General features: G+C 53.5%; 1 protein-coding gene across 1 annotated transcript; it reads right to left on the bottom strand.

Annotated features, from left to right (window-relative positions):
* Positions 1-5858: 5858 nt before the first annotated feature.
* On the bottom strand, positions 5859-12886 carry CMTM3 (CKLF like MARVEL transmembrane domain containing 3). Its single transcript, XM_039221532.1, has 5 exons — positions 12622-12886; positions 9544-9699; positions 8466-8561; positions 7978-8098; positions 5859-6487 (listed from the first exon to the last, which is right to left on the bottom strand). The coding sequence occupies exons 1-5, from the start codon at positions 12778-12780 to the stop codon at positions 6459-6461; spliced, it is 561 nt and encodes a 186-aa protein (XP_039077463.1). The 5' UTR covers positions 12781-12886; the 3' UTR covers positions 5859-6458.
* Between the last annotated feature and the right edge of the window lie 2384 nt (positions 12887-15270).

Here is a 15270-nt window from a genome sequence, read left to right as displayed (position 1 = left end):
TTTCTCAGTTTTCTGGTAGGGTGATGCTTGCTTTCGTAGTTTGTGCCAAACTTGGTGGGAACCACAGTTGCTGTGTACATTGGACTTTGTGCCTGGAGACTGCGCGCTGGAAACCCACCCAGCCTCCGGTGGGACCCTGGTGGTTTCAGATAGATGCGCACACTGACGTCTTCAGAGAAGGTGGATCTTGGCACTCACTGACTTTGGTTGATGTGGTATTTTCTCCCTTGGGTTTTCCTGTGTGTTTCTCTCACGTGGCTGAAGGTGCAGAGGGAGGGAGAGGTCTTTCCCTTTCATACAGAAAGATTACAGTCATGGAGGCTGAAAGACGCTCAGTCGGCCCCGTATAACACCAGGGAAGGACAAAAGTAGTCACAGATTAAGACCTCCTAGGATCTATTTTATTTTAGATTTTTACTCTATGCAGAAACACTCGTCCCAGAGAGATTACCTTTGCCCACAAAAAGGCAAGGATGTAATGAGTGGCCTGTCCAGTCCCAGTGCCCTGCCTTCCAGCCTGGCCACCGGGGGCCCGCCCGCCTCTGAGGGTTGGCTTTCAGGGGCGGACCACACCCCTGGCCCTCAGGGCACCTCGACTGTCCCCTGGCAGGGAGGCTCATGCCCATGGGTAGGCATGAAGTGTATCGATGTGTTAGATGGTGAGAGCTTTCCACTCCGTTGAAAACATGTCTGCTCTTTTAAAAAGTTTGCCACTTGGTCTGCCTTTCTTTGATGCTTTCTTAGTGATTCAGACTTGGGTTAAGCTACAGGCGGTCTCTTGAGGCAAGGAAGCACTAACTCTTTTGTCTGCACACGTGTACGCATTCGTGCTTGCAGCGAGGCCTGGCCGTGTGTGATGTCCTGTGTGCGGTCCAAGCTCAGCTCGTCGTGCAGACACTCATTTGCTCTGCGGGAAGAAACTCCTCGACTCTCCACGTGTTTAAGAGGTGGCCCAAGTTCTCATCTCTGGCCGTGCAAGATTTTATGTGGGTTTTCAGAACAGCCCGAACCTAAACAGTGTGTGGGGGTGACGTGTGGCCAATTTAGGGATTCTGGAAGGCAGCGAGGATTTAAGTGGTTCCCATTGTGCCGTCCATGTTCAAAACCAGGCAGCCAGGAGGTCATCCTGCTACTTCCCAATTGTCATTTTCTCCATATCTTGTTGACAGGAAAATAAGGACATTAAACAGGTAAAGGCAAAAAGCACTTTGTGGGCTGAAGGCTACCGCCAATTGATTCTCTCTGGGAAAATAAAGTTGTTCTCTGTCCCAGGGACTGTCATTAGCTTTTGAGGTCCCCAGACACCTTTTTGGTTCCTAGTAAACTTTGCAGAACCCAGGGCTTCTGTCTCCCTCAAATCTTTCTTGCCTTATCAGCACCCACTTCAGGACCAGCTGGGAGACAGGCTGGAGAGGTGGAGCAGCGGCAAGATGAGAGGGGAGAGGAGGGAGGGCCCAGCACACCCAGACTGTGTGCCTCTGGGGAATTAGTCCTCATACTGCACACGGTCACCGACCCAGGCCATTGTGAAAAAATGGACTTGGTTAACGTCCTTTCCTCTCGTCTTGGCAAAAATGAGGTCTTAGGCTCGCATTCAGCCTGAGAGCCAAAGCTGGATGTTGGGACCAGTATGCCTTGGAGCCCTGGGTGGGCTCTTGAGGTCTGGACAGGGGACTCAGATTCTGGTTCGGGTCCACCTTAGAGAGGAAGCAGACCAGATACAGGCTGCCTTGAGCTTTGTCACCTTTCCTGGCTTTTTATACAATCTCGTATTTCCTCCCTTCTCAGTAGATATTGTTGAGATCATGAGAACTGTCTGGGTGAAAGGTTATTTGAAACATTTGACCCTGCCCGTTGCTATTATTTAGAAACTGTCCCTGATAGAAAATACCCTCAATTCCTGTTAGATCTAGAAGAATTTTCTTCTGAAAATGAATGTTCCTTTTGACTTTCCTTCGCACTAGTAATGGAATTTATACTCTCTTAGGCTTGAAATAGAGGAATGGGGCCTGATGTGTTTTTCCTTCTTTGGTCTAGATTATATTTCTATTCGAGTGTAATTTCTGCACCTTGGGGATTTTTTTCCCTTTCTGGTTTTTCTCATTCCATAAATGTAACAATAAAGGAAGAAGTTACCTACAAGCCCACTGAGTTTGAAGCAACAGCAACTTGCCTAGAATAAAGTTTAGATTATGGATCCTTGAATAGTGCATCCCGTTCCTAGGGTCAGTTTATTGTCCGCATTTTTATGCCAAGACTTTAATTCAGGTGACTTGCTCATCTAGACGCCTTGGAGTGGTAGGTGTTCTTTGGGGTGTATTGTACACAAAGGCCAGAGAGCCTTCATGAAGGGGGTTAATAGCCTGGACTCTGGTGAGCTGTCAGAACGTTTATGGTTCTGATTTTGAGAAGGAACTTGTCTCAAATGACCTTAATCTGCTTTGTTGATGGGATTAGGGCAAGGCCCAAAGTTTCTTTTCATTATTGTGTCTCAGACCAGAGAAGGCATGACACAGTTGATTCGGGTACTGGTTTGTATGGGACCCAGTCTGAAACTGTTAAATCGGAGTCATCTTTGGAGAACACTGCTAAACCCCATTGGGAAGCACTTCCTGTTACCAGGAAATGAGGACAGTGTGGAGACCTTGTTGGTGCCCATATCAGACAGGCCCAGATCTAACTGATGCCTGCCTCCCTCAGTGGGCCATTTTGCTTTCTTGCCTTTTCCAGAATTGATTTTGCAAGCTTCCCTTTCTGCAGAAGGGAAGGAGGCAGATAATTGGGGCTTCAAAAGACAACTGGCCGGTCCAAGGGCTGGGGGAAGGCCGGCTCCCACAGAAGGACGAGGGCAGGAGGCCCAGACAGACCCCCACGCCAGCTAGACCCGCACCAGGGCTGACTGCTTCCAGCTCTTTCACTCTGTAGCCCATTTAAAGATGAGTTTTCAAACCCTGCCTCATGAGGAAACTGACAGATGTGGATAAAACCAATGCTTGTAATAACTTGATTCTGATGGTTCCCTCTAAGAGACTGTAGGGATCGAAACTATTTGTGTATGTTGCAATTTGTAGGGGTTCAGGAACCCGTGGCAGAACCACTTAACTATTTATTACAGGTATGACTGTACTTCCCAAGTAGGTAATTCTGTCTTTGTATGTCTTAAGACAAATAATAATCACTTCACCTTCGGTGCCTTCTGTGTGTCAGTCACATAAACACTTGTCAATCATGGAACTGAAAAAAAGATGTACATTTAGTTAAACCAGATGACACTATTTTTGTAGCATGTTAGATTGTGTCCTTTTAATATTGCTTTTAGTGATGATGGTTTTGAGGTTTAGCCATTACCTCTTTAAACTTCGTTATGTATTTTAAAAAAGAAAACAAACAGCACCCCCCTTGGCTATTCCTGTCTCCTCTCTGCTGCTTTCTCCCCACTAACTTGTTTCTGCTTATTTCAACAGTCTGAGAGTCAGCGTATATTTCTGTGAAATACTTATTAATCAGTGTAGCTGCATTTGGCATTTTGAAGCCACTTGTTCAGTCAGGGAGGCCACCGCTCACCTCAGACAGGAAGAGGAAAGTGGTTCTGTAACGAGGAAAAGCGTGAATGTCCGCGGCGCTCTCGCCCCTCTTTGGGTCTGAAACGGTGACGATCCCTATTGTCTGCTGTCTGCGGCTGGGGAAGGGAGGGGGGTCTTCCAGGACCAGCGCAGGCCCCCACAGGCCCAGCCTGCTTTGGTTTATAGACTCCCCGGGGTGGGCTCAGTGGCCCTTTCTCTAGACTCTCTGCTGCGAGGAGCCTGATGACATCAGGACACAGGTAACACTCTAGCTGCTCCATTGGCTTTCCCAACTCCCCCCACTCCCCCCCCCGCCATCCCCCCCGCCATCCCCCGGGATGCGAGTTCTGTCTGGTGAAGAAGATTCTTTGAGTCAACTAGCTGAGCCATTGCAAAGTGAAGGAATGGATTTACTCAAACAAATTGTAGCTTCTTTTTTGTCCTTTTGAAGGGCCAGAAGATGTAATTATTTTAACAAAGGAAGTGATATCAGATGGCTAATAATTCTAATATGATTATTCATTGGTACCTGGCCTGGTGGCACTTTTGGGGGGCAATGTTAACTTAGTAACGATTACAGTTTGCTTCTTAAAATAATAGACATAGCTGTGGGGCGTTCTGAGGTGATGCCCATTGGGCAAACATTGGTTTATGCTGTTGGTGGGTTTCCTGGCTTCTCAAACCCTGGCTTGTGGGTTTGACTCTATCCATTTGGAGCGGTGTTGGGGCCCCGAAGCCTTTGCTCCTGTGGGTTTGTCCCGGACGGCAGGCAGAGCCTCACATTGCCCTCAATTTTGCCCCTTTCTTTTGAAGGACCTATTTTTCATGGTACTTGTCCTAATTGTTTTCATAGTGTTCAAATCTGTATTTTTGTATGTAGAGGGAAATAATTTTCTCAGCACTAATCGCTAATATTGTATTAAATTGTCATGAAGGAGTTCTTGTTTAATAAATGGACATGTAAAAATGGCACTGTCTTCTTTCCTCACTCTGACTTCCCTCCTATCCCTTCAAAGTCTGTGGACCTAGTTCCCGAAACAGGCCTGTGAGGTGGAGACTGAACACAGCCCGCGTCTGTGGGAGAGGCCGGGCTGCGGGTGTTGGCAGGCAGCCCGGCAGGCTTAGCTGGGCAGGCAGGGTGGAGAGGAAACTGCCACCATGTACCCCTCTCGGTTTCTGCACATTAACTTCCAGACGCATTTTCAGAACGCGTTAAAAGCCGGGCCAGGACACCTGGGCCGCATGACGACCCAGCGCCCTCCCAGCCTTCACGTTCGGGGTCCTTTGTGTAACCAGTTTCCAAACCACGAGAGCCCTAGCTTCTGGCTGCCTGAGAGGTGCATGGGTTGTTATCCTGATACAGAAGTGAGAGGTCCTCAAGGGGTCATGGTGACTCGGACAAGTTCCTGAACCTTCTGTCAGCTTCCTGGACTGTGAGACAGGATCGTGTGAGGAGCAGATGAGAGAGAGCACAGGCATCAGACGCTTAGGGGGGCCTGGTGTGGAGCAAGTGCACGTGGAGCTGTCAGGACTCACCATGCGTGTGACCGGTCTGTGCTGAAGCATGACCCTGGACTGCACTGCCCTGGGTAGTGTGAGGGGTTTTCAAATACATACACTCCAAGCAGGTAGTCTGGTTTAATCCATTATGGCTTTTTTCACATGCAAGAGAAGAACAAAGGTTACAAATGCCCAAGACCTGGGTCCTGATCTGGCTCATTCATGAGGGTCACAGGGAAGGCCATTTAAAGAAGCGACTGATGTGTAAAAAAATTACATAAAGTTACAAAACCCCACTGAACATACACAGCACAGGTCCTCAGGCGAACATAGAAGGCACACTTCACCTCTCGAGAGGTGGTCAGGAGACCCGCTGTGGTGTCGAGAAACATGTCATCCTGAGCGCCCGAGAGCCCCTGCCAGCCAGGGGGTCCCCGCAGGCAAGAGGGTTTGGCTGGGCCTGCCCAGCTACCCAGGACACTGTCAGTTATTTTGCTTCTAGGTACCCTCATCTTTTGGATCTGGTAAGCTAATCTACAACTGACACGCTGCGCAGAGAAGACATGGTTTCCGAGAGCGTGAGGTGCCCATCACGGACACCGTGACCCGCTCTCTCCCAGATGAGAGCCAAGGTCAGTTTTCTCCCTGCTTCAAAAATGAAGAGGCTGGAGCACCTGGGTTGTTTAGTTGGTTATAGTCCAACTTGGGCTCAGGTCATGATCTCGAGGTTCATGAGTTCGAGGCCCACATCGGGCTCTGTGCTAACAGCTCAGAGCCTGGAGCCTGCTTCAGATTCTGCCTCCTCTCTGCCCCTCCCCTGCTCATGCTCTGTCTCTGTCTCAAAAATAAACATTAAAAAAAAGAAGCAGCTGGTACTCCTTGAACAAAAGAATCTTAGAAGGATCATTCTCCACAAAGTGCCTTTCGTGACTGGGACACCAGATGCAGACCAAACCCCCGGGGGCCCAGCAGGTTGGTCTTGTGGTGGCTTCTGTCCTACATCTACCCCCACCCCCACCCCCCCGCCAGCCTTGCAGCATGAAATGCTTCCTGTAACAAGGCTCCATCAGCTCTATCCCTTGTGCTTATTTTTGGCAGGGAGGTTACAAGGCTTAAGTTCTGCAGGGCAGGAATGAGAAGAGGAATATTCACGAAGCCCCTGTGTGTGGAGCAGTTGGACGGGGCTAAGCCAAGGGGTGCCAGTCTGTAAGCTGGGCTAGGGAACGTCACCTTGGGGTTGTGAGGAGGCCAGCTCCGTCAGCAACTCCCACTGCTGCTGAAGTCACAGCCTCTCTCCCAACACGCACGGTCCCCTGACCACGTCCTGGCTGTCCTGGTCAGAAGGGGCAGCAGTCAAGGCCCGTGAGGCCCAGGTTGCCAGGGCAGGGCAGGCCTTCAGTCGGAGTCAGAGTCAGAATTCTCTTCTGAAAGGAAAGCAAAGAGGATGCTTGGTGGGAGTTTCCAGGCCAGTGGTGCCTGGAGGCTGTTTCCGGGGAGACTGGCTGGGTTTCTGGGTGTTGGCTGGAGCCCCGGGCTCAGGCCTCTCCTGCAGCTGACTGTGATGTTGGTGGTGTCTGCTTGGCGTGAGGGCTGCCCTCCCCCCCACGCCCCTACCTGGGACCCCAGACAGGCAGTTGCTGTCATCTCCAGGGCATGGCCACTTGGAGGAGCTAGAGCCTGGATGACCCTGCTCCAGGCCCTCCCCAGCCTCCCTGGGCTATTCTCACCTGGGGGTGTCAGGGAAGTATATCTGCACCCCAAGCCCAACCCTACCCTACCCTGCAATTCAGCAGGGTAAAGTGGGGACAGCTATTTTCTGGCTCAAGAAACTAAAATATAACTAGAAAATCAGGAAGCCTCTTTTTAACCACCTTATAGTTTCAGTCCTCCTTGCCTCCATCCCAATTTTATGTAGTAATCAGACACATTTTATAATGTTAAGGGCCCATCTGTGAGGTGTAACTCCAAGGTTCCTAGAATCCCAATACTGAAGAGTACTCTGTAGAGTCGTCTGGAACCTTCAGGAAGGAAGAGCACCCAAGTTATAACCCTCTTGCTCCAGCTCCAGTGTCAGCTGCTATTTTCAGGGAGGGACCAATCTCTGTCTCTCAGAACCCCAGTCAGTCCTCATACTGTTGCTGAGTCAGGGATGAGCTCAGAGAGCTTCCGTAAACCGTAAGTCCCTGTGTCAAGGGCCGGACTGTCAGGACTCTGTGGTTTTGCTGTATTCATTCTAACACATAAGCTAGGAATGATCTTACAGCAAAAGTAAAGCTGTAACTATATCTTCGAATATTAAAGCTCACAAAATATTCAAACACATGTCTCCACTGCTACTTGTCCACTAGGGTGGTTGTCTAGAAGCATCCATGGTGGGCAACCGGTAAGCAGGTCACAAAGACCTAAGGAAAACATCTAGGAACGTTTAACCTAGCTTTGGCTGAAGTACGGGATGGGACGAGGTGCGCCTCCTATACTGTTAGCAGGAGGATGGGTTCTGCTGGCTCATAAGCCTGACTGAGCTTGCCTGGGTGCTGCAGGTAAGGACGAGAGCTTGGTTCTCTGGCCCCTGAGCCACAGGCAGGTGAGACTGGGGTCGGGGTGGGGAGATTGGTCCAGGCAGGGGGCTGCCTGCAGGTGACTGGCTGCCTTGGGGGCTCATCAGGGAAGGTGTCACGGAGGAGGAGGTGCCGGGCCTGCCCTCAGCTTGCCTTTCCTGGAAGGGCAGAAGTCCAGGGGAGCCGGCACGAAGGGACAAGAGAACTAGGCTGTAAAGGCACTCTCAGCCTGTGGGGATGTTCCTCCTGTAGCCACAAACTGGCTGCATATCCCTTAGGGAGAGCAGGGTCCCCAGCAATAGTCCTGGGGTGATAAGCCAGGTCCGCAGGTAAAAACCCACAGGGCAGCCACCCACCTTCTGCCTTGTCAGCTGCGTTCTCGTCCGCGGAGTCCCCTTGTTTGAGAAATTTGGCCACGTCATTAAAGATCAGATAGAAGTCAATTGCAAACACGATGGTGGCAAAGAAACCAAACACCTGTGGGATAGGAGACAAGGCGGATGGAGCCCATCGTCAGGAGATGGGAGTCCCTGGGAGCAGGAGGGCCAGCCCGAGAAGCTGCCGCCTGGCTTTATCTGCTTGGAGAAGCAGCTCTGATTGGCAAGCGCAGACCCCTCCCGGTACCGACACGGAGGAAAATGAGCTGAGATCTTGGTTGGGCAAACAGCCTTCAAAACTCAGGGTGGATTAATTATCTAATAAGAGGACTTTGGAAATAGCTGAGATCCACGTGAAACCCTGAGGGACCTGAGGTGGGGCAGACTGTGCCCCAGGCATCTGGGGTGGGGTGATCCTGAGGGGGCATTGCTGGGCAACCCCTTCCAGGGAGAGCGCGGCTACTCACCCCAGCTGCTTTGGAAGCCCCATCCGAGTACTTGGCGACAGCGGTGATGGAGATGGCGAAGTAGATGAGGGCTGCCGTGATGCAGCGCAGGAAGTCCTGGGGAGCAGTGGGCATAGTCACTGCCCTGGCCTCCCAGGAGTGGAAGACAGCACTGAGGGGGGGCAGCTGGGAGCCCACACAGGGGACAGGGGCTCAGAAGGGCACCAGGTGGCAGGAACCCACTGTTCCCAGGAGACGATGGGCCGGGCAGCCTGGAAACACACCTGGCCCGCAGATCTGACATCCACGGGCTCTCTGCTTGCACTTCCTGGTCCTTGTCCCGCCCCCATTCCTGCCCTGCCCAGGTGCCCCTGCGGGCTGTGAGCAGCTGAGGCTGCCTTGTCCCCGGTCTTGCTGGCCGGTCCGATGCCTGGTGGACAACAGGGTATGGGCCAGGCTGCACATGTCCTGTGGCTTGACCCACGTGCAGGACTCCCTGTTCGGCAAGCAAGGGGAAGTTGGAAACCTGGTCATCTGCTCCCTGCTCGCTGTCCAACGGGGAGATCCGGCCCTGGGCTTCACTGTGGCACATACTTGTGGCAGATCCACTTATGCATCATGGTTTCTGCTCACCTGTCTCTAAAATGGGGACACAGGTTGTAGCCCATCAGGAAACATATGGGATGTGAAGTCAAGAGACCAGGGTTCAATGGCAGCCTTTCTGTCCCTTTTCAAAAGCAAAGGTTGAAGTGGTGACAAAGTGCCAGATGGTTAAGGCCCGGGTAAGCCCTGCAAGTCCTCAGTTAACCTGCCCTGCCCTTGTGGAAATGGCTTGAATTCCTGCGGCGGAGGCTCATTCCGGCAGGCCCAGCTGGGAACGCCAGTGCCACCTGGTGGCCAAGGGCCATGATACCGGCTAAGGTTCCCTGCCTCAGGGAGGGGCACTGGAGGCCCTGAAGGTTAAGACAACCTGCTCTGGGTCACATGGCTGCTGAGTGGCGGGGCCTGGATCCACCAACGGCAAACAGCCCCTCCAGCACAGAGAAGGGTGAGGGCCAAAGTGCATCCAAACTCCGCCCTCCTGGGGCCCAGCCCTCACCATCATGGGCCAGCACAAGCCCTGCCACTTGTCATTCAGCTGCATGGCATCAGCAAAGAGGAAGTAGAGGGCCAGCAGGAACTCCAGCAGGGGTGCAGCGAGGAAGGCGGATGCAGAGGACGCCACATAGCAGACAAAGGTGATGAACGACAGACCCTGGAGGTGAGACAAGCGAAAGTCAGAGCCCTTGCACAACCCGTGGCCCAGGGTTCTGCATTCAGGAACAGGGGAGGCGAACTGCCCACAGTACCACAGATGCCAGGATCAGAACCCCGTCATGGGGCGGTGGCCCACACCCGCGCTGCCCCCTGCGACCCTGGGCATGGATCTGCATCTGGACCCTATTCCAGCTCCCTGCCAAGGACCCCATCAGGAAGCCCCAGCTTTCCACGTGTGTGCAGCTCCCACCCTCTCAGGTTGCCTCCTACAGCTGCTCACCTAACCACCCCCCCCCCCATGCAGGCTCTAAGGTGGAATCCACCCAACTCAGATGGTGCCCAACCAGGAAATCAAACCGAAGCAGTCTCAAAGGCAGTCCACTAAGTGGGAACCAGTTTCAAAAAATTACCCCCAACTCCCCAAAATGTAAATGTTAGCTGAAAAGCAAAATATAAATCTTGAACTTTAGTTAATGATATGCAGGCTGAAGTGTTTAGAGTTGACATGTACTGATGCGGGCAAAGTACATTTTTACTTTACATCAAAAACTAAATTGGCTTGGTGGACAGGTAGATGGATAATATATGTGCTAAAGCAAACATGGTGGTGGGCATATGGGCGTTAAGAGTATAACTGTTTGGGTCTTTTAGAGATTGACACATTTTCATAAGATGAGAAAACATCCAGGAGGGAGTGTTGACCCTGACACTTGAGGCCCGGCTGCATCACCCATCCAGCCTTTGTGAAAAGGGCCCACCGCATTAAGGAACAAGAACTGCAGGTCTCCGCAGCCCGGCACATGCGTTGTGGCTGGGAACTGATTTAGGAAGACGCCGAGGCCCTAGCTAGTTCTGCAGACCGTGTGCGCTGCAGGGCGGGCCAAGCTGATGGGGTTGTTACTTCCCAGGCCAGTGCCCACTGAGGCATGTGGGAATCCTTGCAACCACCCATGCACAGGTGCTTACTCACAGCCCACTTTACAGATGAGGAGACAGGTGCAGACAGGTGAGGTAATTGCTCAGGGTCATGCAACTAATAAAAAGGCACCAGAATTTGAACCCAGGGCTGGCCGATCACACAGCTGTAGTTCTTGCCCCATGGTTGCTGGCCTTTTTCTGTCCTGGTCTCTGTCACTACAGCTGGGCTGGGCTCAGCGTGTCCACGGCTGAGTAGCTTGGAGTGGGGCACAGGGGCCCTGGAGGGACACTCAGACGCCACACAGGAAACACTGCGGCTGCTTCAGACAAATGAGCTGAAGAGACCCCAGGGAGTCGCCAGGGCACAAGTCAGCCCTGATCAGGGCCATGGAAGTAGCTGAGTTTAGCTGGAACAGATAGGAAATAAAAGCTGAGAGAGAGGTCTCCCAGGAAGGCAAATCCATGGGACCCAGAAAGAGTTCTGTTCCCAGCTCCTGCTGTACTTCTTCAACAGAAGGCTATTCTTGTGTTTCTCCCTTCCTGTCCACCACCCCAGAGCCAGATTTTGGGGATCCCCCTCTCCATTCTTGTTTCCTCATTCCCTGATTCCTGGTGGCTACTTTCATGCCTTTCCTGTCCCTGTCAGTCTCCCCACTTGCTGGGGCCTGGAGGCAGCCAGAGGGGACCAGAGGGCGGCAAGAGGGACCAGAATGGCTCCCCTGTGTCTTCAGTGATCACCCCAACTCTTCCTTCCTTCCCACTTCTTCATCTTCCTAGATCTGGATTCCTGACTGCCAAGGGCTTCCTCTATGAGGTGGGCGGAGTGGGCTGGGATTGGGGCCCCTCAGTGGCCTGTGGATTAAAGGCTTCTCTGCAAAAGAGGCTCCCATCAATCTCCCTTGTAGAACCGACATCTGCTCGCTCAAAGGCCGCCTCTTGCTGGGCGAGTGGGTGAGCGACGTGAGGCCTTGGCCATCTGCCTCCCCGGACAGTAGGAAGAAGTGGGGGGCAGAGGCTCCTTCCCACTCCCAACCTTGCTGTCACCTGGCCCTCAAGTGACCCACCTGTCAAAATCCCCTAGATGCTCTGGCCTCAGCCTTCTTGTCTGCAAAGTGGGAATAAGGATAGGGGCTGTCAAACTGCTAGGAATCTAAGGAACAAGAGCTCCTCCCTGCCTCGCCTCCCCTGCGCCGGGCCTCTTCCTTCCCAGCACTGCACGGAGGCCAGCACCAAACCCCCATCCCACACACAGACTGCACCGAAGTTTTCTTTTCGGAGTGTCCCGAAGACAAAGGCCTGACGGGCAGGGATGGGGGTTGCGAAAAGGAAGAAGGACCCGGCGGGGGCGGAGCGGCTGGATCCGAGCGTGGGAGGGGAAGAGGGGGATGAAGTCACCCCGCTGGGTTCCCGCCCCGGCCCCGTGCACCAGGGGGGAGGGGTCTGCCTGCGCGCCCCGCACTGTGCGGCCCCGGCCTCACCCAATCCCAGGGGTCCCCTTCCCCTCTACCCACTGTTCCCCGTCTCAGCAGGCAGGAGTCCACCCCGGCCTCCGCCCCGCAGTTCGAGGCCCGGCCGGTCCTCCTTGAGCCCAGAAAGCGGGCAAGGGCGCAGAGAACTGACCCTGCCCCCGTCCCGGGCGTCGTGAAGCACCGAAGGGGCCCAGTTCCTCACCGGGCGCAGCCGGAATGGCAGGAGGGTTTGCGGAGCCGAGGCGCCCGGGGTCACACGGCGCCGGGCTGGGTTTCCAGGGGTCCGGCAGGAGCGGGACCCGGCCCCAGGCTTCCCGATGGGCCCCCCACGTTGGTTTAGCGAGCCAAGAGGGCCTGGGTTCGGGTCCCACCTCGCCCCTGCCCCGCGCGCTGAGCTTCAGCGCCGCCCGACGCCTGGGGAAGTGCACCCAGCTCCTCCCGCCTTCCTCGGCTCCAAGGGCTTGGCGAGACCAGGAGTCCCGACGGCGTCTCTGCCGGCCCGGGCCCCCGCCCCGGCCCCGCGTCGCACTCACCGACTCTGCCAGTAGGAGGCGGCCTTTGAGCGAGCAGAGGTAGGCGCGCGCCGGCAGGAGGGCGCGGAGCCCGGGCATCGCCGCGCCCTGCGGAGAGCGTCCGGCGCGCGCCGGGGCCGGGTCAGGGTCCGGGTCGGGTTCGTGGTCTGGGGGCCACATGGCGGCAGCGGCCGGGAACTAGGCGCGGCCCCGCTCCCTCACCCCGCGCCCGGGAGGGAAGCGGAAACCCGGACAGTGCGGAAGGAGAAAAAGGCGAGACCCGGGAGCGGGGGAGCATCCCCCCGCCGCCCCGCCCCCGTCCCGCCCCTCCTGCCCTGCCCCCTCCTCCCCTCGTCTCCGTCTCCAGCTCCTCGGCTGTCCTGCCGCCTTCCGCTCCCCTCCCTCCTCCTCGCCTCCTCCCCTCGAACCCCTGCTGCTTGCTCTGCGGGCCTTGGGTCTGACCCAAGGCCTCCTCAGACCCCCGGACTCTCCCCTCGCCCGCGTCCCGGCACCTCGAGACCTTATTAATTGCCGCCCCTGAACACCCCGTCGGGGCTTCCATTCACCTCTCCTTGCTTCGGGCGGTGTAGCCGCGCTGCGTCGTCTAGCTTCCTGCTCGCGTCTCTGCTTGTGTCCGGAACCCAGAAACCTAGGCGCCCAAACTGCAAGACCTCTGTCTGGTCCCCCTGCGGTTTTAATCGCGCTGTCAGCTCCCCCCCGCCCCCCCACTACCTCTTTCTCCCCTGACCACCCCTCCTATCCTTGGCCAGCCCAGCTCCTGGGCCTGTATTGGCTGCCCTGGCCTGCCTTTTGCTTCCTCTCCCCATTCACCCCGGAGGACACCCAGATGGCCCCTGAGCCCCAGTGAAGGGCACTGCCTTCCATCCTTCCCCCCGAAGATCTGAGGCCCGGGGCTGTCCTAGTTCTCTCTCAACCTCACCATCAGCCCATGACCAAGGCCTGCACATCTTCACCTCCTAAGGCTTTCTTTGTGCCTGTTGACTTCTCACCACCACCAAGGCCTCGACTAGGTCCCAGAGTGCTCCTGCCTCCTCCCTGGACTCCTAGGAGGGTGTCTTTAGAGGCCTCCCTGGTTCCTTTCTTGGCAGCCAGAAGAACTTAAATCTTCAATCAGGATCACCTCCTTTTCCCTTATCCCAAAAATCTCAGGAATTTCCCATCTTGCTCAGAGTCTTGGTAAAGAGCCTAAAAACGTTATCCCTTGCTGTCCTCTGATCTTTGTCTCTCCCATACATAGACCTTCTTACAGTGTCTTGAACAAACCATGCTCCCTCCCACCACAGGGCCTTTGTACATGCTGACCCTGATATCTGGAATGCTCTTCTCCATCTTCTGTGATGAACTCCTTTTTTATTCTGTGGTCATACTGTGGTTTCACTTCCTTGAAGAAGACTTCACTGACCTCTCCCACCAGGTAAGAGGTATTCATTTACTCATTTATTTATTCAACAGCAGTGCTAGAAAGATTGAATTTGCAGGATGCAAGGAGCCTCAACTTACCTGTGGGGAGTGAGTAAAGTAAATGTGTCCAGAGATTCCTGAATAAGATAATTCTTAGTAAAAGATGTCTGGCTGGTTATGGCTGGTTGAGAGGGTTGCCAGAAGCCTATGTAGAAGAAAGGACTGAGCAAAGGGCCAGCGGAGGGAGGGAGATTATAGAGAACCAGGCCCTGGTGTTTGGATCTTACTCTGGATTTCCGGGGAAGAGGCCAGGTGAAGGTTAGAACAGAGGACAACCTGATATCGATCAGTGTTAATTAAATCACTGCTCAAAACTGTAACTCGATAGTAAGAAGGAAATACCCCATAACTGAAATGAGCCAAAGCTTTGAACAGACTATTCAACAAAGATATATGATGTCCAATAAGCACATGAAAAGATATTCAGTATCATTAGATGTCTAGGAATACAAATTAAAGCCACAATGAGGTACTATTTTGTACCTATTAAAATGGCTTCATAAAAGGGGATGCTACCATTGCAGGGCTGGTGAGGCTGTGGAGCAGCTGGAATGCTCCTACACCCCTGATGGGGGTGGAAATGATTACCTCCGCGTTGGAAGACAGTTTGACAGTTTCTTAAAACTTGTTAAAGTTCTTGTTAAACAGAGGCCAACCATGTGACTCAGGCATTTTACATGTAGGTATTTACCCAAAAGAATAAAAGCACATGTCTGTGCAAAGGCTTGGACATGAATATTCACAGCAACTCTCTCTCTCTCATAGCTCATACTGCATACTGCCTGGTGGTTCATTATGGCAGAGAGAATGAACTCACTGTGGGGTATCCATACACTGGAATACTTCACAGCAAGAAGAAGGAATAAATCATTTTTTAAAGTTTATTTTGAGAGAGACAGAGACAGCAGAGGGGCAGAGAGAGGAAGAGAGTGAGAATCTCAAGCAGGCTCTGTGCGGCCAGCAAGGAGCGTGATGCAGGGTTTGAACCCACAAAGCCGCGAGATTGTGGCCTGTGCTGAAACTAGTAAGAGTAAAACGCTAAAGCAACTGAGCCACCCAAGTGCCCCAGAAAGAAGAAATCATTGACAAATGCAGCAATGTAGATGCATTTTGCAGATACTATGTTAAATGAAGGAAGCCAGGTTCAAAGGATACGTACTTGTATGACTACATTTTTATGAATTTCCA

This window comes from Hyaena hyaena, unplaced genomic scaffold, assembly GCF_003009895.1.
Source record: "Hyaena hyaena isolate Hyena2069 unplaced genomic scaffold, ASM300989v1 scaffold_18, whole genome shotgun sequence".
In the NCBI taxonomy this organism is placed as follows: Eukaryota; Metazoa; Chordata; class Mammalia; order Carnivora; family Hyaenidae; genus Hyaena; species Hyaena hyaena.
This window is presented reverse-complemented; position numbering and strand designations above follow the sequence as displayed.

What these genes read in the sequence shown, in the direction of transcription:
- CMTM3 (XM_039221532.1), bottom strand. Translation starts at nt 12,780, where the DNA reads ATGTGGCCCCCAGACCACGAACCCGACCCGGACCCTGACCCGGCCCCG. An exon ending in GCCTCCTACTGGCAGAGTCG is followed by an intron (nt 9,700 to 12,621) that starts GTGAGTGCGACG and finishes TCTCACCTCCAG; the next exon opens with GGTCTGTCGTTCATCACCTT. An exon ending in GGGCTTCCAAAGCAGCTGGG is followed by an intron (nt 8,099 to 8,465) that starts GTGAGTAGCCGC and finishes CCTATCCCACAG; the next exon opens with GTGTTTGGTTTCTTTGCCAC.